The sequence below is a fragment of the Drosophila willistoni genome, assembly GCF_018902025.1.
Source record: "Drosophila willistoni isolate 14030-0811.24 chromosome XR unlocalized genomic scaffold, UCI_dwil_1.1 Seg8, whole genome shotgun sequence".
In the NCBI taxonomy this organism is placed as follows: domain Eukaryota; kingdom Metazoa; phylum Arthropoda; class Insecta; order Diptera; family Drosophilidae; genus Drosophila; species Drosophila willistoni.
This window is the reverse complement of record NW_025814059.1, coordinates 2,785,681-2,806,595: the sequence shown is the minus strand read 5'-3', so window position 1 is coordinate 2,806,595 and position 20,915 is coordinate 2,785,681. Positions and strand designations below refer to the sequence as shown.

At 39.7% G+C, this 20,915-nt stretch overlaps 6 protein-coding genes and 1 long non-coding RNA gene across 7 annotated transcripts in view; 4 read left to right on the top strand and 3 right to left on the bottom strand.

The window, feature by feature from the left end:
- Positions 1-6,435, bottom strand: part of LOC6645711 (serine/threonine-protein kinase NLK2) — a 74,200-nt gene extending 67,765 nt beyond the window's left edge. Inside the window, 1 exon segment of the mRNA XM_002068610.4 lies at positions 5,747-6,435. Coding sequence (XP_002068646.4) covers positions 5,747-6,372 — 626 coding nt within the window. The 5' untranslated portion in view covers positions 6,373-6,435.
- Positions 6,436-6,464: 29 nt separating this feature from the next.
- Positions 6,465-8,157, bottom strand: LOC124460758. Its single transcript, XR_006954763.1, has 2 exons — positions 7,620-8,157; positions 6,465-6,585 (listed from the first exon to the last, which is right to left on the bottom strand). It is a non-coding gene; the product is annotated as an uncharacterized LOC124460758 (long non-coding RNA).
- Positions 8,158-9,036: 879 nt separating this feature from the next.
- LOC6645710 (ribonuclease P protein subunit p29) lies at positions 9,037-9,820 on the top strand. The gene has a single exon (XM_002068609.4). The coding sequence runs from the start codon at positions 9,074-9,076 to the stop codon at positions 9,701-9,703; it is 630 nt and encodes a 209-aa protein (XP_002068645.3). The 5' UTR covers positions 9,037-9,073; the 3' UTR covers positions 9,704-9,820.
- Positions 9,740-11,358, bottom strand: LOC6645709 (UBX domain-containing protein 1). Its single transcript, XM_002068608.4, has 2 exons — positions 11,027-11,358; positions 9,740-10,937 (listed from the first exon to the last, which is right to left on the bottom strand). The coding sequence occupies exons 1-2, from the start codon at positions 11,074-11,076 to the stop codon at positions 9,980-9,982; spliced, it is 1,008 nt and encodes a 335-aa protein (XP_002068644.1). The 5' UTR covers positions 11,077-11,358; the 3' UTR covers positions 9,740-9,979.
- An 87-nt stretch (positions 11,359-11,445) lies between these two features.
- LOC6645761 lies at positions 11,446-12,279 on the top strand. Its single transcript, XM_002068607.4, has 2 exons — positions 11,446-11,817; positions 11,900-12,279. The coding sequence occupies exons 1-2, from the start codon at positions 11,535-11,537 to the stop codon at positions 11,911-11,913; spliced, it is 297 nt and encodes a 98-aa protein (XP_002068643.3). The 5' UTR covers positions 11,446-11,534; the 3' UTR covers positions 11,914-12,279.
- Positions 12,280-12,567: 288 nt separating this feature from the next.
- LOC6645760 (UBX domain-containing protein 4) lies at positions 12,568-15,376 on the top strand. The gene is made up of 5 exons (XM_002068606.4): positions 12,568-12,773; positions 12,865-12,999; positions 13,105-13,931; positions 14,075-14,712; positions 14,787-15,376. The coding sequence occupies exons 1-5, from the start codon at positions 12,692-12,694 to the stop codon at positions 15,166-15,168; spliced, it is 2,064 nt and encodes a 687-aa protein (XP_002068642.2). The 5' UTR covers positions 12,568-12,691; the 3' UTR covers positions 15,169-15,376.
- Positions 15,377-16,647: 1,271 nt separating this feature from the next.
- LOC6645759 (vacuolar protein sorting-associated protein 8 homolog) lies at positions 16,648-20,761 on the top strand. Its single transcript, XM_023177600.2, has 3 exons — positions 16,648-16,846; positions 16,918-19,125; positions 19,194-20,761. The coding sequence occupies exons 1-3, from the start codon at positions 16,745-16,747 to the stop codon at positions 20,715-20,717; spliced, it is 3,834 nt and encodes a 1,277-aa protein (XP_023033368.1). The 5' UTR covers positions 16,648-16,744; the 3' UTR covers positions 20,718-20,761.
- The last annotated feature ends 154 nt before the right edge of the window (positions 20,762-20,915 follow it).

The window sequence follows — 20,915 nt, the reverse complement described above, 5'->3', positions numbered from 1 at the left end:
GGATGCCCTCTAGATTCTCAATTCATAATGGATCTTTTTTGCTGGGCAAAGTGCTTAATCTGTGTTCTTGTATTGATTTAATGCCAATTAATCTAACTGAAAGATGGAGCCTTCACAATGGGGGTTAAGAGGAGGGAGCGAGGGAGGTGGCCCTTAAAATGACTTTCCTACTTTTAATTCTTCATATCACATGATGGGCTCATTTACATTTGGCAGACGTTTTTACAGTTGTAAGTTAGATTAAGATTTTTTGTTTTTGTTTTGCTTTTTGTGTAACCCCCCACCGACCCCCCCTCAATTTAGCATAAATAGCAGACAATGGTCTTGACTTGCTTCTGCTTCTGTGGCCGCTTGAAAACCTTTTGCTCGGTGTGCTTTAAACGCTCGCACGATTCTCTCGTTGCGGCTGAGTGCCTTGTGCCGTCGTGCCAGGGGCTCGAAAACAACAACAACAACAACAACAATAAGAATGAAATAAAGAAAGCAACAACAACAAAATGGGTGGAAAAATGTATAAACCATTTTTTTCCATTTTCTCTCTTTCCACCATTGTGCTAAATATGAGATTTTCCAAAGCAAAGAAAAATTATGACAATCCTGAATCCTGTCAAATATTGTACAAACGCTTGGGGCAAAAAAAAAATGTAAAGACTAATTGGTAAAAGGACTCTTGCATATTAAATTTCTAAATATTAAAGGATATCATCAATACAATGGAAAATAATGAGACTGTTATGAAGAATATATAATTTTCAAATGTTTTAACTTGAAATTTTGTCAAAATTAATACAAAAATAGTCCTTTCTTTTAAAGTTTAAGAGTTGATTAAAAGTTAATGTTAATATTAATCTAACTGATTCAACTTCAAGGCAAAATAATCAAAAAATTAACTTTAAACGCAATAAATATTCATTTCTAAGATATTTATTTGAATCATTTGACAAAAATAGTTTAAGAAGTTGTTGTTACAATTTCTTTTCAAACTTTTAATTGGGAATGTTAAATTAAGTAATGAAAGTTGAATAATTTTGCCCTTTAATACCATTTTTAGATATCATTTCAATGTTTATTTTCATTTCTATTTCAATCAATTGGAAAATCATTCAGTGACAATTGTCAATTGATTTTAGTGTTTATTGTTATCAAATTTACATGAAAACAAATAAATAAATGCCCAAATATTACTTTTCAATTATTTTATAGAGCTAGAAACCAGTTATGGACGTTCAATCCATTTTACATTTGAACCCAATTAATGTAAAGCTCAAAAAAACAAGAAGGAAGCCAACAAAAAATTGTCTGGGAAAATTTATAAACCAATTTTCTTTGCCCATTTGTTCATTCACTCATACTCCAGGAATATTTTCTGGGAAATTTAAGGACCTGAATTCTGGGCAAACTGAAAAACAGGATAATTATTCAAACACTTTCAAAGTCAAACACACACACACACATACACATGCGAAAAGAGAGACACACATGTACCCTAAGACATGAAAATATTTTTTACCAAAAAGTGAAGCAGGAAAAACGAGCAAACGCATCGCAGGAAAAACTTTATCGTTGTTGCAGTCAACACACACACACAAGGAACAGGGGGAGAAAGAGACGAGAGACGGAGACCTAACAGAGGGATGCAGCAAAAATTGTGTAGAGGCCATCGTAGACCATTTTTCCTACACCCTTCCTTGCCTACCTCTACCCCTAGAGCCACTTCAATCGAAACACGAAGCGAAAAAGGGGCGACGGACGACGAAACAAAAACATATGCGGGACTCACAATTGAGAAGCATATCCTGTAAGCGGCTGGCCATGTGTGTGTGTGCAAGTGTGAGTGTGCCGGGCCAGACAAAATATCTAAAAACAGGCGAAGGTTGTTCAACCAGCGAGAACCAACCACCAGGAGAACCAAGGGACAGCAGCATCAGCAAACCTCATCAACTTATATAGAGGCAGAAAAAGAGAGAGGGAGAGAGAGAGAAAGAAACAAAGACAGGGAGAGAGAAAGAGAGAGCCCAGCAGCATCAGCAGCTGTTCGTCTGCGACAAAATAAAAATAGTGGATGGATAGATGGATGGATGACTGGCTGGCTGGATGGTAGGTTTTGGTTTTGGTTTTTCCACATCATATGAAAAGGGAAGACCGATAATCACTAAGAGAAACCAACAATAACAACAACAACAACCAATGCACTTTTGCACATTTGATTTTCGGTGGTGAAAATTTGGAAGCGTCAACGAAAATGAATATACACCGTAACGATTAAACATCAGTTCAAAATGCGGGACACGACAACGACAGCAACAGCAACAGCAACAGCAACAACAACAACAACAACGACAAGATGAAAATGGAATAGAAGAAGCAGATGAGGCCATTGGACTTTTGAGATTATAACAGGCGCAATGGGCGCAAAAGGATGTGCCCCATGCCATCCCATGCCATCTCCATGCAATAGAAAAACAAACAAAAGCCGAAATACAACACTAGACAACAAAAATAGGCGACAAAAAACAAAAACTAATAGTTTTTCATCAAAATTTTTAATGCAATTAACTTGATTTCTTTTTCAAAGTTATTTGAATCTCAACTCAACTCGATTTTTTGCGGTCTAATTGCTTTTTTAGCCAAACCAGTAATTTTAACAGTATATCCTTAAACTACTCTAATAATAAAGGCGAAATTCAAAGTATTTAATGTCCTGCTCAGTTACTAGTTACGGGATATCTTCTTGCCCATAGACAGCATTGGTCAATTAAGGTATTAAAACGGATAGATAAATATTGCATTTGCTATACTTTCAATAACATTTTTCACAATTTTCAGAATAGAAGAATAGAATTCCAAACAAAAGTCCTGAAAACATCAGGACTCTCATCCTTATCGTTTCATAATTATATGAAATATATATCACAATATATAAATTTAGTACAAAGTCTTTTAATATATATCTTTAAAATCGAAAACGCATTTCATGTTGTCCTGTGTTTAATATCAACGACAGACAGAGAGAGATAGAGAAAGAGAGAGACCGATAGATAGGGCGAGAAAAGTCCAGAGACTCAGAGTCAAAGTCACTCAATGAGTGAGCCTAGGCAGGCAGGCAGGCAACGCGCCGTAAGATAAAGTCTAGGTCTAAAACGACAACGACGACACCTTGCAAAAGGCACCATCAGCCACCACCACCAGCTCCAGCTCCAGCACCAGCACCAGCACCATGAACGGTTCAGTTCGGTTGTAGAACGATTGAGAGGATGAAGATGCTGAAGGAGTAAGAGACTACTACTACTGTCCAATGCTCAGGCCAACCGACCGACCGACCAACCGACCACATGAAGTCGTGCAGGAAGCAAGTTTTATATATGCAGGCAAAAGGCAGCAAAAAGGTTTTTACACACCAACCAACCAACCAAAAAAAAATAACAAAAACGTCGTCTACGTAGTTTGCCGACGTCTTCTTCTTGGTCTTGGTATTGGTCTTGGTCGTCATCGTCGTAGTCAGTCGAAGCCTTTTGCCTGCTTCTAAAAACCAGTTGCAGGTAGTTTAAAGTAAACCCAAGACGATTCGGTTTTTCTTTTTATTTATTTTGGTTTCTTTTCTTTAAAGCATATTTCTTATGCGACTGCGCAACCTGAGTCGAAAATAAGAGTCAAAGACGAAGCGAAGGTGACGGAGGGGGCGGAGGTGTCTGGGTATACCTACCTATATATATATATATATATATGCATATATATTTTTCGTCTTTTTTGACCATTCTTAACTCTTTCTGGGCCGATATAGTAAAAGTGTGTGTGTGTATGTGTTTGTTTGTTCGTTGACCGTTGCATTGCAGTGAGAAAAATTCGTAGAAGTTTGCCTAGGATTAATTGGTTTTAATGTTTTGGCTCTTGTTGTTGATATGGGAATGGTGAATAAGGAGGGGATGGGGCAGCTCTTGGTTCTTGGAATCATCGATGAGAATGAATTGAGTAGATGGATATAGATATGGGTATGATGGGGCAGGAGGATGGAGGAGAGATTATCTAAAGAAACATTTTATGTGTGTGTTCAAGGAAACTGATATATATATATATATATATGTGTGTATATATAATGCTGATGATTACAAGTGATCCAAATTATATAAATTTCTAGCATAAAAAAGTATATAACACTTTCATGAGCATTTTTAACCATTTGAAATAAATTTCAAAAGATCTTTAGAGACTTTGCAAAAACTGTAGACTACTTTTGGGGAGTTTTTTCTTGATTTTTTTTCTTATTGCTAAAAGACCTGGGTAATACCATTTTTACTATGTATTAGAAATTCGTTTACACAAGTTGGCAAGTTTCTCCTAAAAGGCTTGCCCCCTTTTCCATCCTGCCCTCCCAGCTATGCCAACATCATCAGGCACCAGGCAAAACTTCCTTCCGTAAAAACCTTCACCTGCTCTCCTGTTGTTTTTCTGTTTTTCCTTTGCGCCATAAACAAAACCTAGCCTAGGCTTAGGTATTCTCTCACTCTCACTCTCTCTCTCTCTCTCTCTGCACCTAACAAGTTCGACATTTGGTACTTAAATTTAACGCTTGATTGCATTTCGGTGTGGCCTAGGTGCCCAGGTCTATATATTAATATTTCTACCGCTGCTGCTGCAATGATGATGATGATTGCTTTAAAAAGTACAACAGTAGAAAGAAAGAACGAAGAGAGAGAGAGAAAAAAAAGGCCAATCCAAAACGTCAACGACTCTATTCTTTTTATTTTTGGTGGGGGCAGGGAAGGTGGAGGATAGAGCTTCTACTTTAAGTCAGACCTAGAGTTTTGCTTCTCATGCTTAGGGCCTATCTACCCTACCCTCCCTTCTCTCTCTCCGTCTCTTTCTCTGCGTCTTGTGTTCATCGTTCTTTGGGTACTTCCTTGTGCCTAAACCCAACGCCGCCTTCTTTTGCTCCAACTTCTCCAAAGACGACGTCGTCGTTGTAGTCGTCGCCGTTTTGGTCGTCACTTAACGTGTGCCAGTTTTTCACTGGCTTCTTTGGGTATTCCCTCTCTTACCTACCTATCCTACCTTGCCCCTTCTCTCTACTTCTCCTACCTACCATGTCTTGGCTCGTTTTACTAGGGTTTTTGGGCTTCACTTTGCGTTTGATTGCAGCCGGAAATGCCGTTTTACACGTGAATGAAATTTGTAGTAGTAAAAAAAAAGAAAAATATATTGAGAGAAGGAAATCAAGAAAAAAAAAAAACAAATAATCTAAAATGCGGCCATGTTGCCAAATTTCACACCAATGAGAAACAGAGATACATTTGTCATTTGAAAGGTTTGGTTTGCTTTTGCATTATTTATTCTACATTTATCACATATCAAAGTGCAACATAGTGAGTATTCTCTTCTTCACCTTCTTTTACAGCATTTAAGGTGATATGTTATCTGGCTTTTTACCCTTTACCCGAGCTTCCAGGTGCATCTATGTGCATACATATGCATAATCTCTAACATTAAAACATTTTAGTTTTACAAAAGAAAAAATGTAAATTCAATTTTCTAAACAAGAAAAGGAATATAGAGGGATGGGATGGGATGGACAAAGTCACCCCGAATTGGCAGACATATAAAAGATGTAGTGTGGTGGTGATGGTGGGGGGTATAGGGGTAGTAATAGTTGTAGTTTAGCTTTTACATATCGAGATTTTTGCCGAGGTTGATGAACCACCTCATATAATATTGTTATTATTAGGAAGTAAGAGTGAGAGAGGAAACTTACCAGACAACACCGAATGCACCATAGCCTATGGGACGATCCGGTTGTACATCCTGGGGTACTGCTGGCGGTTGATAATATGGAGCCGCTGCAGCTAATATTGCGCTAGCGCCCTGTGGCGCACCACCGGCAGCACCACCCTGTACCAACGACATCGAAACGCTCATTGATGAACTACGCGGCGTTTCAGCGGTATAATTTGGACAGCAGGCTGTTGCAGATGCTGCTCCTGCTCCTGGTCCTGATGCTAATAAGGATTTTTGTGATAATATTGTCGAGGATATTGTTGATGTGGATGTTGATCTCTGCTTTTGCTGTTGATTATTGAGTTGAGTTGTTGTTGCTTCGTTTTGGTTTTTTAGAATTTTTGGTATGTTGGCTGTTGTTGTTGTTGTTGTTGCTTTTGTTATTACTGCTGCTGAGGACGATTTGTTGTTACTTTTATTGGAATTGATGCTGTTGTTGGTTGTTGTGCTATTGACTGTATTGTTAATGGTTGAATTGGTATTGGTATTGGTGGTGTTGGTGGTGGTAGAGGTGGTGGTTGTTGTGGTGCTTGATTTGATGATGTGGGAGAAATGGTGTTGATTGCTCAATGGATGCCGCTTGGGGCCACTAATGGCCGCCATTCAATAATTATTGTTGGCCATTGCTTTTGTTGGTTGGTTGGTTTGTTTGTTGTTTAGTTGTTGTTGTTGCTGTTGGTTTTGGTTTACTTTGGTTTCTATTTTCGTTTTGATGTTGCTGGAATTCCTTTATTTTCCTATCCTTTTTTCGTTGCTTGTTTTCTCTTCTTGCGCTTTGTGTTTTAATGGCAATGGCAACGTTGGCGGCAGTTTTAACTGTAATTAAAATATAGAGTTTCAAATTAATATTAGTATATAGTTAATATGTATTTTCGAATAAAATTATCTAATTTATGTGGCTAAAACAATATTTGCGCAAAATAAGAAATATTCTTTGAATATTTTCTATATAATTAATTTGACTCTACTCTGTGTATTGAACTATATCAAATTACTATAAGTAAAGTAGTTGCACCGACTTAGGTATACCCTGCCCGCAAAGGGAGAAAAGCATTTACGATCTCATAAGCTTAGCAATTTGCCAATTCTCATTTCCACAACATAATGAATTATTACCTAAAAATATTTCAGGAAGTAATTAATATTATTTTTCAAACTAAGGGGGGCGTGGCAAAATAAATAAAGTTTGCAAAAAATGATTTAAAAAATCGTTCAATCATTTATATTTACTTTTAGTGCAAAAAATGTTCCGTTAGCCCAACGATTGCTTACTGAATCAAGGATACGTCAAAGAAGAGAACAAGAGAGAGAGAGAGAGAGAAAAGGTAACGAGAGGAAGGCAGAAGAGGGCAAAAGGTGTGGCTTTAGTAATAATAACATTTAAAAATAAGATAAAATAAAGTGAATATAATTTTTTAAACAATTCTTGCAGGGAAAATGGTAAAACAAAAAAAAACCTTTTGGGCTGCGCTAGCTTCTCTTTCTCTCTCAGTCTTTTGCTCGCTCTCTCTCTCTCTTTCTGCCCAGGGCGGCGTCGCCGTCTGGATTGTAACAATTTATCGTAAATGCGTGTGTGTGTTTGTGTCTTTTTGAGTGCGCATGTATGCGTGAGTGAATTTCGAATTACTGAGTGAGAATATTTTCCCTGGATTGGCTAACGGCGCTACTGCTCTGCTGCTGCTCTGCTGCGCGTGGCTGCAAAAAATGCGCTCAAAAATCTTTCATCAGCACAAACTAAGCTAACGGGAGGAGCAGGAAGAGGGGGGATTTTAAACTAACCGAAAATAAGTAATAGCACACCAACAAACTAAAATATTAAGCAACTTGAAAATTAATTACATTTTAATTACCTTAAAAAATCAGCGAAGCAGTAGCTTTAGCAGTGACAGCGGCAGCAATATTAACAGCGCAGCAGCAGCAGCGGCGACAGCGTCGGCGGCAGCAACTCTTCCGCATTGACAAACGATGGGACAAAGGGGGGATTTGTGGGGGTGTGTATATGTCTGTGTGTGTTTGGGACTAAGGCTTTTGGGGGAGTTAGGAGTGACGACACACGGTGGTGGTGGTAGTGGTGCTGGTGGCGGTAGCGTCGTCGTCGGCAGAGAGGGTGGCGGTGGAGATGGTGCGTATGGAAGAGACGGGACAACGGGACCCAGACGCGCGATAACAAAGTAAAATATATGAGGAACAAGTAAACGCTGGGGCAGCACAGAAAGCAGTAGCGAAAAATCTGCTCTTCTAACTGTAAAATACCGAAATTTTTCTTGTCGCTATTGTTGTTGTTATTTTCGTTGCTGTTGTTGTTGTTGCTGCTGTTGTGTTTTAAAAGAGAGCAAAAATGCAGCGCGACACACACACATATACATACATATAAACCGCAAAATCGGCAGTAGTAGTAGTAGGCAACAACAAAACACACACTTTTACACACAAAGGCAGACAAACACACAAAAAAAAAATTCCTCTTTTTTTTACTTTGGTTGGGTCACGTTTCTCTTTTTATTATTACTTTTTTGTTTGATTTTTCTTTTTGCAACAAATTCTTTCGGCTTAGTGTTTTGTTTGAGAATTTTCCTTTTATTTTTTTTTAATATATTTTATTCATCACACAAGCAATTGGCATTTCTTTTTAGTTGTTGCTTTATTGTAGATTATTATTCATTTTGTGCTCACACGCGGCGTCTTTTGGACCGAAACTTTTTATTAGGAGGACTGCGCTGCTGCACCGTACACGTCTAAAAAAATTTCAACAAAAACCACCGACACACATCCGCTCACGTGAAAAACCAAAACAAGAAAATCCGCAACACGTCCGCTCACATTGGCGACTCTGGCAACTCTGGTGGCAACTCTAGTCTAAGCAATCCAGCAAGCATTTTGGTGGTGGTTTAGACCGGACTAACCCACCAAACATTTCATTTGTATTGCTTTCTGAAATGTCGTGTCACGGCCATCTACAAGTCCATACGCAGTGGCGTGGTTTCACGTTCGACATCTTTGAATCCTTTCTTTTCTCACGGTGGAGCATGTTGTCAATCCCTTTTTAATTTTTTTTTGGGTTATCGACCTTTTCACTCGGTTAGTCAAATAAAATCCCTTTATAAGCCCTTTTCCCTCCTTTTGAATCCGCCGCCTACCAACACTAGCGACCATATGTTAACACTCATCGTATATCGTTGATAAGTTATCGATAATCGGAACCCGATAACAAAAACGAAATTAAGTGTGACCAATTTCAACATTACCAACAGTGTTGATAAACCCAATATTTAAATTTATCTGTTTACATTTTTGTTTTGGGACCATGGAGCAACCGCAACATGGCACGGCTCCACTGCAGGAATACCTCACAGATTTGGTTATTCCTCACCAACGTTGCAATGTCAATATCATCCCGGATCATATAACTATGCTTCATGGCACCAAGTCAAAGAAACAGAATTCTAAGAAGCGACGGGCCCACAAATCACAAACATTGTCACGCCGGGAGTATGCCAGCCTTGGACTGAATACTCTGCCCACACGACAGATGAGCTATGAACAGGCCCTGCCGCTGCATAAACTGTGGCGTGGCTATATAAGGGAGCACCTAAATCTGAAGGAAGGCGATCAAGTACCTCAAATTCATGAGCCACGCTATGAGGAATTCAGTAAACTGCTGGTCAAAATGGATTTTCATGGAGCCAAGCTGAAGGTGATCCAATCGAAATGTGAAACACTTGTCGGCATAGCTGGCATTTGTGTAATGGACACAAAGAATGTATTGAAACTTCTGGGCACTGATCATCGACTGCGAACTGTGCCCAAGAGCGAATGTGTCTTTGGAATGCACGTGGGCAACATGGAATTTACCATATTTGGCCAACATTTGAATATTAGACCAGCGGAGCGTAGTGTTAAGAAAATCAAAGGATTCATTGAGCCATTTATGTAGAGTCAGCAAATTTCTGAGTACTGAGATTGAGTTCAATTTTGGATTATTTAGAATTACTCTTTAATTTCTTTAAGCATATAAAATCGTACATTAAATGTTATATTTTCATATCATTAATTTTATTTCATGTTTATTTTTGATGGGAATATCATTTTAAATAAATATATATATTTATTTATTTATAATTATTATTATTCTGTATGTCATTAGTATAAAAGTGTTTTGTTTTTTCTTCAGATGATGAATCAGCCTCTTCTAACGCTCTCATTGTCTTGTTTAAGCTGATGACTTTGTCATTATAATGACAGCGGATGGAACCAAGCCAAGGACCTCTAGTGGCTTCTCATAATCATCATCGGCAAAAATTTTACGGGGAAATGTGGTCATTAGAGCGAATGGGGAATCAATGCCAGTTGACACTTGGATAAAGACACGAACAGCCGATAATTGCTCCTTGACATTAAAGGTTTCGGTTAGTGTTGTGCCATCATGAAGACGAACTTGTATGCGGGTTTCGGTATAATCTCGTGGTGGAGATTTAACCGCAGTGGGTGAAACGGCAGCAGCCGCTGGTGGTGTAGTGGAGCTAACTGACGAAGAATTGGGGACAGTGGGATTATCCTTTTGCTCGCGAGCTTTACGAGCGGCCTTGTCGGCCTCGATTTGTGCCCTGACACGATCGCGTGCTGCCTTCTCCTCTTCCTTTTCGCGTTTACGTTGATCGACAATCTTTTTCATTTCGATTTCCTCCATGCGACGACGCGCCTCAGTCATGTCCTTGCCCGAACGAATACGATTCCTTTCACGTTCCAAGGCTTCAGCTTTTTCGCGCTCCTCTCGCTCTATGCGTTTCTGTTTAAGCTTCTCCTCGATAATAGCTAATTGTGCCTTCTTCTCTTCCTCGGTGAGAGCCTTTTTCTCCTCAGTGGATTCAGAGAAATTGTTGTGACCTGTTTTGGCTGCATGATATTCAACTTCTGTGTGATCCTTCAGGACTTTGCCACAATCATCGCATACCACTGATTTGGCAACGGATTCACCCTCAGGAGGAGCTGAAGCCCCAGCGCCTCCACCGCCAGCACTGCTCGAGCTGCCAGGATCATCTCCTCCAGTTGCTGCACCTTCGCCTGCCTCCTCACGTTTTGTCTCCGGTATCTCCTCGTCTACATGGGCCAATAGCCATTCCATGGCCGGCTCAACACCCTTATGGTTGGTCACCTTTAATGCATATTCCCTATATACAGAGAGCAAATGTCAAATGGCAGGAGAGAAAATCAAGATGCAAAAGCCGGTAATAGCGAGAAACGGCATTGAAATACTTACACGCGCTCCTGAGGGAATCCCATGTCTACCAAGGTCTGGATATCAGTCATTTTTTTTTTTCAATCGGACGTTTTGAATTTAAAAAGAAAATTAAAAGTTTCAGACCTTGAGTCCCTTTTTGCCTTTTCGTTTTTGTTGTAACAATGACACACAAAAACAAAGCACCAGTGTTGATAATTCTACAACTTCGATTAGAGATGCGAATGAATTGTATTTAAAGTTGGCTTTGAATTCTATAACAATTTCTTTTGACATTTATATCTTTCAATGTAAGCCGATTTCAATTAATTTTACTCAGAGAGAGGTTATACCGGTATTATCTTTTGCAAGCAGTTTCATCTAGAACCGAACGAAATGTACGTACTTTTACCAAACAACCATCTCTAATTGACTCGACCAAGTTTGTTCGTTTCTAGCGTTGCCCAACACTTGAGCAAAATAGCGTCTTTGGATTCACAGCTGGCATCACCACTGGCGTATTGTGCATTTATTTTTTTTATTTTTTGCAATGTCGCAGCGTTCTGTCCAAAACAAAATGAAGAAAATGGTTGTTAGAATTCCCCGGCATCCGTACTTGAATTTGCACGGCGACCATTTGTTGCAAGAGAATCGTGTACGCAAATGTCGCGTTAATCTAGAGCGCTTGAAGATGTCCCCGAAACAATTGAAGCCAAAGCACGTTAAGGTGTGCGTGTGTCGCCTGCCAGAATATTTCTTTACGGAGCGCAGTGAGGTTTCTGTGACACCAGCCGCTTCCATAATCAACTCCGAAGTGGAAGAGGAAAGAGGAAGTGCGTATAATCAGTGGCGACAACAAGACACCGTTTTGGGACTTTGTGGCAGCCTTATTTAATTAAAATTGTTTAATTTCAGGTGACACGGAATAGCTTGAGCAAATGCGAAGGAGAAGGTATCTGGGGACAAGCAGAAAGAAGGAGGGAAAAGAGACTTGCCCACAACTTGTCACTAGCGGGCAATACATATAAATATATGGACTAACACAAATATACATACACACATCGCATTGTCGTCTACAAACTTCTATACATAGCCTTAAGCAACAATTATTTGTATTACCGTAAATGCATGCATACAAATATGTATGCTTTCATTTCGAAAATACCACAACAGTAGCTAGTATTGGTTAGCAGTTAATCAACATTAATCAGATGTACATTGCTCTAACCAATTGCCGTTATAGTTGATCCAATATTTTTTTAGTTTACAAATACAAAAAAAAACATTTGCCAAAATTTTGAAACTATTTTTATTTTACTGCACTTCTAGTTCGAAACGATGGCAAGGGTGTAGAAAGGGCTTAAAGGGTATAGATATTAATTTGAACTACTATAAATAAGTCTAATGGAACTTTATCCTTAATCTTAAATTTTGTCTACATATAAAAAGTTAACGATATATTATATTAAATTGAATGATTTTTGAAAAGCAAACAAAAATGTTTTAACCCCTGCTGGTACCTGCCTACGTCTTTGAACGAACAAAATTAACACTTTCCAACACTATTGTTGTTTTTTTCCTGCCAAAACAAAAAAAATATTCAAGTCAGCTGTCGCAAGACTTTTTCTGGATCAACACAAAATTAAATTTACTGTTTGTCGTCCGCGTTCCCACTTAATCTTGACTTTAACATAAACATACAAAAAAATGATTTGGCATTCGGGCAACATAGCAGAAGCGGTGGCTGAATCCAAAGCCAAAGATGCCATATTTGTGGTTTACATAGAAGGTACAAGGTGTAATAAGCAAAATCAAAAAAAAAAAAAACACGTCATTCGTTTATTGGAAATAAAATTGATTTATCTACCTCTTCAATGCAGGTCAGGATGAGATGTCAGCCAAGTTGGAGAAATTTATGGATGATGGACGTGTCCGAGCAAAACTAGAAACATCAGATTTTGTGGCCATTAAAGTAAAAGGAGATAGCTCGGCCTATGGACAGTTTATATCGCTTTGTGAGTGGAATTAATTGTTAACCAAAAGATATAAAGACAAACATTCCCGTCATCCGATTTTAAACCACAAAAATGTTAATCTGTGCTTCGTACATTCTTTTGCAGATAAAGTTGTTCCCATTCCGTCTATATTTTTTATTGGCAAAACGGGAACTCCTTTGGAAATTGCCACTGGCATAACAACCAATGTCGAGGAGCTAGTGGACAAAATAGACAAGGTCTTGGTATTAGCCGGAAAGCGACAAGAGAAGAAGGAAACGTCCGGAGAAGTCTCCGTTGAGAATGCAGACCGTAAAATAGCTGGATCAGATGATGATAAGAACACAAATAATGAGGAAGAAAAGGCAGCAACTTCCGCGACCTCAGCCAAACCTGCTTCAGAATTGGCTAATGTAGAACTCACTTCTGATGTGGCTACCTCTAGTGTCAAGGAAGTGAAGCAGCCTTTAACAGCCTCTAATGCAGGAGGAGAAACTGAATCGCAGTCCAGGATGGTAGCAGATGCTCAGAATATTTTAGACCAGAAACGACGCGAACGCTTGGCTCAAGAGCAAGGAAAGGAGGCCCAAAGTCCAGATCAGCCTTTAACAGCCTCTAATAATGAGAAAACACCAGCCGCTCCAGCTGCAGTTGCGGCCGAAAAGAGAGCTGCCGCCGCCGCTGCAGCCAAAGCAGAGGCAGTTGATTCTCCACCTTCACCACCCGTCGGTCCAGCGTCTAATCTTATCTCAAATGTACCTCAAGGTCAACAGGAAGGAACTGAGGCCAGGATGGTGGCAGATGCTCAGAATATTTTGGACCAGAAACGACGCGAACGTTTGGCTCAAGAGCAAAAGCGTGAGAAGGAAAACGAATTGCGCCGTCGACGTGATGGAAAGGAGGCTCAAAGTCAACAGGCTTTGTCCAAAGAGCAAGAAATTAAAAATATGCAGGTCTGTAGACGTCCAGAAAGAGAGAAAGCAATTTACATTCAAGTCGAGTAAGACGAAAGAACTAGAATTTGCTTCTCTCTCTCTCTCTCTTTCTCTCTTTGTTTGGTTTGACATATGAAATCAATGTCCTTTACTTTTTCCAGGAACGCATACGCCGCGAACGCCAGGAGGAGCAAGAGGCCCGTGAACGTATACGTGCCCAAATAGCAGCTGATCGTGCAGAAATGACTCGTCGTGTGATAATAAGTACCGATACAAATAGTTCATCCACTGGCGGTTCCACTGAAGCAGCAGCCACCACATCGGTTAGTTCAGTCGATGAGACACGTTTACAGATCCGTTTGCCCGGTGGTACACATCGCACAAAATCCTTTCCCTCTGGTGAATTACTCTCCACGGTAAAAACTTATGTACATGAAGAATTGCTTGCGGGCAGCAATATACAAGATTTCACATTGGCCACAAGTTATCCACGTCGTGAGTTCCAAACCGAAGATGAGTCAAAGACATTGACTGAATTGAATTTAGTACCAAATGCTTTGGTTTTGGTCTTGGCCAAGGAGCAGGTTAATCGCGTTGTTCGCACTGGTGGCTCTATCATGACAATTTTGGCCACCGTCTTCTGGGCCTTGCTTACACCGGCAGCCAAGGCTTTCGATTATATCAATAAAATGGGCATTCAGCGTTTGACCCAAAGATTGGCCAATATTGGTTGGCTTAGACCACTTCCACAGCAGCAGGCAGCTGCTGATGATGTCGTTCTAGTCCCTGGGAATACTGCGTATGTAACAAACGAATCTTAATTTGTAGAAACCCGAGTTACTTTATCTTTATTTTCGTTTTGGAAATTTTTAGATCCGCCCGTCGCAATATGGATATGTTTCAGTTGCGGCCAGCGCAAAATCCTGGTAATCAACAGCCGCAGTCATCAACACCATCACCATCTTCAACACCATCTGTTCCTACGGTTGATGCATTAACGCCTGATCAGAAAGAGAATGCTGCAACGTCACCCACAGGAAATCCCACGAAGCAATTACAGGCTGCAACATCCGAAGCCGCTTCAGTCTCGGCTGCTGCTCAACCTCAAACACAATCGCATCAATTCCAACAGCGTCCTGGCGGCTATCAGCCACCGCGCTATGGTGATGCCAATATAAGACGCCTGCAGGATACTAAAAAAGATGACAAGGATAATAAGGCCACTTACAATGGCAATTCCACTCAACAGCAGTAAATACCAATTGGACGAAGTAACAACAACCTCCTCCATCCTTCTTTTACTCAGAATATTTAACGGACAGGCCTTAAATTATTAACAACAAACCAGTAAAAGAAAAGAAAAACAAACACATAACACACATAACCGAACACACTATATGCATATACATATATATATATTTATATGTATAGATTTTCTAAATACAATATTCCATCAAAAAATATTCCAAAAATTGTATCTTTTGTTCTGCTTTTTTCACTTAATCTTGTTTTGCAAGTTTTTTATTTTTTAGTTGTCCCGAAATATTTTCTATTTATCAATCGATCTTGTTGTAGCATAAGCTTATATACACATAGATATATGAATAATTTCCCATTGGGATAAGTAGATCATTTTTGCTAAGAAATGGCAATAATGTATGGAGTTTATAATAAGAAAAGTTTTTTTTCGAAAGTTGTTATAGTTTGTTACTTCAGTGTAAAAAATACAAATATAAATTTAAACATTTTTCGGATATGGAGTCGTCTACAGATCTAGAATGATCTTAGATTTCCATATTTTCTTCGAATTCCATATATAAGCTTTAAAACAAAATATTTCCTTGTAAATTGTGTTACTTTTTTAGGCCAAGGATTTGCTTGTCTGGGGACCGGTATAATATTAAATCTTTGATTTTCTCGAGTTTAATTTAATATTCAATTCAAATCCATAACAGTTCTTTGATCAACACTAAAGTAAGTCAACACTGCTTAGTTATAAAGGAGTTTACCAAAACTAAACACGTACGAAAAGGCTTAAAGTTAATCAAAAAACGAAAAATAGATTGGAATTAACTCACAGTGAGGCCAATGAATACTTTCAGCATTATATGCTTGGAATTATTTTTATAATAAAGAAGAATGCAAAGATTGAGATCACTTCGGAAAAGTTAGGAGACTCTTGGCAAGGACAACTTGAGTGATTCTATAGCCAGTATATTAGAGTGAAAGAGGAAGAAGAGTGTGTACCGCGCTTTTTTGAGACACCATCGAGAAGTTAGTGGAAAATTGTAAGAGAGCACAAAGATTGAAATTTATATAAATGTAAATACAGGTATGACACCACAAACCAATTGATCAATAAAGTATGTGCTAAAACTTTCCAACTTTCAGGTAAGCTAAGCAATGGTTATGTTTATAAATCTATTGGCATTTGCTGTGGATCGCAGAATCTTTGTGAATTTTAGAAAAAAAATCGGTTTACAAGGATACATTGTTGAGTTGTAAGTAAATATTTAAACATTTTAATTTATAATTGGTTGTGTGTTGTAAGTTAATATTTAAACATTTTAATTTATAATTGGTTGTGTTGAACTAGTTCATTAATGAACAATTAAGTTGCGCGCAATAAAAAAATTTTAAATACGCGTGAGAACTAGTTTGCTCACTCTGAGTTTGAAGTGATTTATACCAAAAATACCAAAAAGACACAAAAATACCAGAAAGGTTAGAAATACCAAAAAAAAAAAAGAAAGACAACTTAAATTTCTTGAATCAAATCGCAGATTAATAATTAATAAGAGTGATTAAAGTTAAATTTAAATACTGAGGTCATGGCCGAACTGAAGGCACCCTCACTGCAATCGCTGCTGGATTCAGATCGCGGGTCCACTGACAGTTTGCTGGCAGAATCCCTGCAACTGGATTTTGACGATGTGGGTGGAGCGGTAGAGAGAGAGAGAGAGAAGTTCTAGATTAAACCGATTAATATTGATTCCAATTGCAGCTAGATGATAAGGAATATGCCATACCGCCCACAGATGTTTTACCATCATTGGAGGCGGTAATGAGTGAATTTGATACCGAATTGGATTCCGATGTAGCCTCCGAACTGGGCATGCCAATGCCGACACCGTCCCCATCACTGGTTGGTGATGGTGATAGCATGCGAGCCGGTGGTGTGGGCGGTGGTGGTTCCATAATGCGTTACACACTTCTTCACGGCATCTCGTCGCAGCTATCATCGGCCGCCGAGCGTGTGAATGCTGGAGCAGCAAGCTGTTGTGCAGTTGCTGCCTATATAGCAGTGGGTACTTCTCATGGCCATATACTCAATTTCGATGTGACACAAACATTGAGATGGGCCCATCAGGATAAGCACAGTCAGGGGTCTGTCTCCAGTTTGGCTTTCAATGGTGATTCCTCGCGTTTAATGGCCGGTTACGCCCGTGGATTGGTCATTGTAATGGATACACAGACGGGAGATGCTCTGCGAGAGCTATTTGAAGTGATAACACCCAATACGGGAGTGCTGCATGTGAAATGGACATCAAGATCTTCTCTGGCACTGTGCGCCGATGCCGGTGGTTCGGTATGGTCCTTGAATTTTACCCGCAAACTGGGCATAAGAGGTTGCCAATCGCGTTGCCTTTTCTCGGGTGCACGCGGCGAAGTGTGTGCCATAGAACCGCTGCTAATGGAAGGATTAGGCAGTCGACGTCATGAGTTGGATCAATATTGCATTGTGGCATTGGCTACCCTATCGAAATATTTTATTGTCACCGTCCGACCAAGACTGAGAGTCATCAAATATCATAGTCTACAGGGTCCAGCAGATTGTCTACCCCTCTTGGCCTGGCACTTGGTATTAATACAAGCCGCCGATGCGACACGCTCTGTGGATCCCGTCTTGGTGGTGGGACGAGGCAATCAATTATTTTTCCATCAACTATTCGTTGCCAATGGACGCATTACGTTGCTCTATTTGCGTCATGTGCAATTGCAGTCAAATCTTCTCTCTGCCCACTGGCTGGGACCCAAATGTGTGGCTTCTCTGGATACCTCGGAAGTGGGTCATTTGATCGACGTACGTTCGAGCAAGGAAATGGAGTGCATGGATATGGCCAATGCCGGTTTAGTATACAATTCCGCCCAATTTAAGGGCCTCGCCACTGGCGGCAACGTATCGCCGGCCTTTGCTTTGGCTGGAACAAATGCCTGCTACAATTCCATAGTCTCACGAGGCACCCAATTATATATCCTGGGCAATCATTCCTTGCATATCATTGGTGTGCGTTCGTGGTCGGAGAGAATTAGCTTTCTAGTGAAGAACCACCGGTGGCAAGAGGCCTGCCAACTGGCGTTGGATGGTTATCTTAACTCAACAGAGCGTCCACGCAAACGTTTGCAGGCCAAAGAGAGGATTATACAACTCTTTAAGGAATACATAAGTAATGCATCCCGACCACCTCCAGATTATTGTCTCGGTTCCATAATCAATTGCATGATTGTTATTGGTGAATTGGATTTACTGTGGTCTGAGCTCTGGGAGCGTTTACAAAATACCTCGAAAACCTCAAGCGAATTATTTCTACAACACATCTCCGAACACATTGAACAGGAATCGATACATAGTCTCAATCCAATTATATCACAGGCTTTGGTTGAGTTTTGGTTAAATCGTAATCCCATCAAATTGGAGCAATTAATATTGAAATTAGATTGGCTCTCATTGGATTTAAATCAAGTTTTAAAGGCTGTTAAGCGGCATAAGCTGTATAAGGCGCAGATATATTTAAATACTCAGGCACTAAATGATTATACATCGCCATTAACCGAACTTTTGCCCCTTGTGACGACAGCTGGGCTGGAGGAAAGATATTTGGGTAATTGCCTTTTGGTCTATATATCCAGTTGTCTGGCTGGTCGTGGTTTTCCCAGTGGCGATATACCACTTGAGCATAGACATCAGGTCAAACACGATGTTCTACGCTGTTTAACATCACAACATTCCAGAGATAAAGAGATTGCCGATGTCGAGGAAGAATTACCCTATCCATATTTAAGAACTTTATTAAAATTCGATACTCGCGAAACATTAAATGTCATTAATTTGGCCTTCCAGGAGCGAGAGTTTAGCAATGATTTGGGCTATTCATATCGGAAAAGGATTATCAATTTGCTATTGGAGATTATGACACCGGAAAATGCCACAGTGAGTGACAAAATTGAATTACTTTGTTGATTATTTATTTATTAATTTTTATGTTTCTTGGTTTTTAGTGGGCGGAAATCGGTTGTTTGTTGAACTTTATTGCCCAACAAATATCGCAACAATGTTTGCCCTGTGATAAACATTTACTCGAACGAGTCCTCAGCTATTTGGCCCAGGAGCATATAGCAAATGAATCGAGTCGCCAGCATTCGGAACGTGAATCGGCTTGGCATGAATTGTTATCGCAGAATTGTCTAAATCAAATAAGCAGCGATGAGGAGCAATTACAATTGGCCAAGAAGGCCAAATGCTATTATGTTGAGGAATATTTGTTGGAGAAAATGAAATCATATGATCATATATTGGATTGTTACATTAAGAATCCCTCAAGACATGACATGATGTTTGCCTATATGGAACGGCATGTACAGGAGCCAGAACGAAGAATATATGATCAGCTTAAGGATAATCTAAGGCAAATGCTTGACATAAATGCACAACAAACGACTCGTCTGGTGGCTTTACACTATCCCGAGAGAATAAGCGAATTAATTGATCTATTGTCGAGTCAAAAGGACGATGCAAAATATCTTTTTGTATTATTGCAAAATTTAATTGATAGACAAACTCAAATGGATGCCATGCAAATAGAATTATTATTGCGTTTATATTGCCAATTGCAGACGCCCGAACAGATTGAAGAATTCCTGAGATCTCATGAGGGTTATCGCTTGGACAAAGCCATTGAAATAGTAGAGAGTTGTGGGCCATTGAAACGATCTGTGATCTATCTATATGAGAAACAAGAGTCATATGCAAAGGCTTTTGATCTATCTATGGACATGCTACGCGAAGCTGACTCGACAAATCAAGCCTCAAAGGAGGCCCAGGAGATATCGGCTCTATTGGGGCGATCGGTGAAAACATTGCCAACTGCTCAGCTAGAGCGTTGTTGGTTTAGTCTATTGCAATACATTCTACCTCATCAGGAGTTACAATCTCTGACCAAGTCTCTGCTGCATGAGGCATCCCAGCATATCGATTTGCATAATCTGGTCCAGCTAATCATGCAAACGCATAATGTTTCGAGCAGTTTTGGTGACATTAAGGATCTGTTAATGGGAATGCTGGTCAGTTCGCGTCAACAGACCGAGGCTCTACGCACAGCTAGTGAGATTTTATGCCAAGATTTGCATAAAGACTTTGTTGAGCAACAGAAACTATCACGTCGTGGTTTATGGATAACCAGCTTAAGATGTTCCATATGCCGGCAAAGACTTGGTGGCGGTGCCGCCGATTCGACAGTATTGATAATGGGTAAATGCGGACATTCCGTCCATGAGAAATGCCTTATCGAAAGGCAAGAGGAACTCAAAGAAGACGATGAACCATGTCCACGCTGTGCAGCAATGCCAGCACCGCTGCCATCGACTCCTTCGCCTGCCTCTCATCTAAGGCTAAATGATCATCACGATGAGAGCCGTATGAGTCCAATGCGTCTGCCCTGCCCCAGTCAGCATTTATTGAGTCAATCCTCTGCCCTCGAATTAGGCGCACTGCAACTAAAGGCTCCACCCAGACGCTTCTATTAAATCCAATTGTACTTGTATTATATATATATATATATATTCCATATTGCCCAAAATGTATTTATTGCAAAACCCCAAGATAAAATTATATATGTATAATATATATATATACATATTGTTAATAGTAAAGAGAAATTGACAAATTTTGAATGAATTATCTTTACCAAATGTTGTGGTAGCAAATATTTAATTAATCTATTT

Coding starts and splice junctions, on each gene's coding strand:
- LOC6645760 (XM_002068606.4), top strand. CDS start 12,692: ATGATTTGGCATTCGGGCAACATAGCAGAAGCGGTGGCTGAATCCAAA. Junction 13,000..13,104: donor TGGACAGTTTATATCGCTTT/GTGAGTGGAATT, acceptor ATTCTTTTGCAG/ATAAAGTTGTTCCCATTCCG. Junction 14,713..14,786: donor CTAGTCCCTGGGAATACTGC/GTATGTAACAAA, acceptor GGAAATTTTTAG/ATCCGCCCGTCGCAATATGG.
- LOC6645759 (XM_023177600.2), top strand. CDS start 16,745: ATGGCCGAACTGAAGGCACCCTCACTGCAATCGCTGCTGGATTCAGAT. Junction 16,847..16,917: donor TGCAACTGGATTTTGACGAT/GTGGGTGGAGCG, acceptor TTCCAATTGCAG/CTAGATGATAAGGAATATGC. Junction 19,126..19,193: donor TGACACCGGAAAATGCCACA/GTGAGTGACAAA, acceptor CTTGGTTTTTAG/TGGGCGGAAATCGGTTGTTT.
- LOC6645761 (XM_002068607.4), top strand. CDS start 11,535: ATGTCGCAGCGTTCTGTCCAAAACAAAATGAAGAAAATGGTTGTTAGA.
- LOC6645710 (XM_002068609.4), top strand. CDS start 9,074: ATGGAGCAACCGCAACATGGCACGGCTCCACTGCAGGAATACCTCACA.
- LOC6645709 (XM_002068608.4), bottom strand. CDS start 11,076: ATGACTGATATCCAGACCTTGGTAGACATGGGATTCCCTCAGGAGCGC. Junction 10,938..11,026: donor GGATTCCCTCAGGAGCGCGT/GTAAGTATTTCA, acceptor CTCTGTATATAG/GGAATATGCATTAAAGGTGA.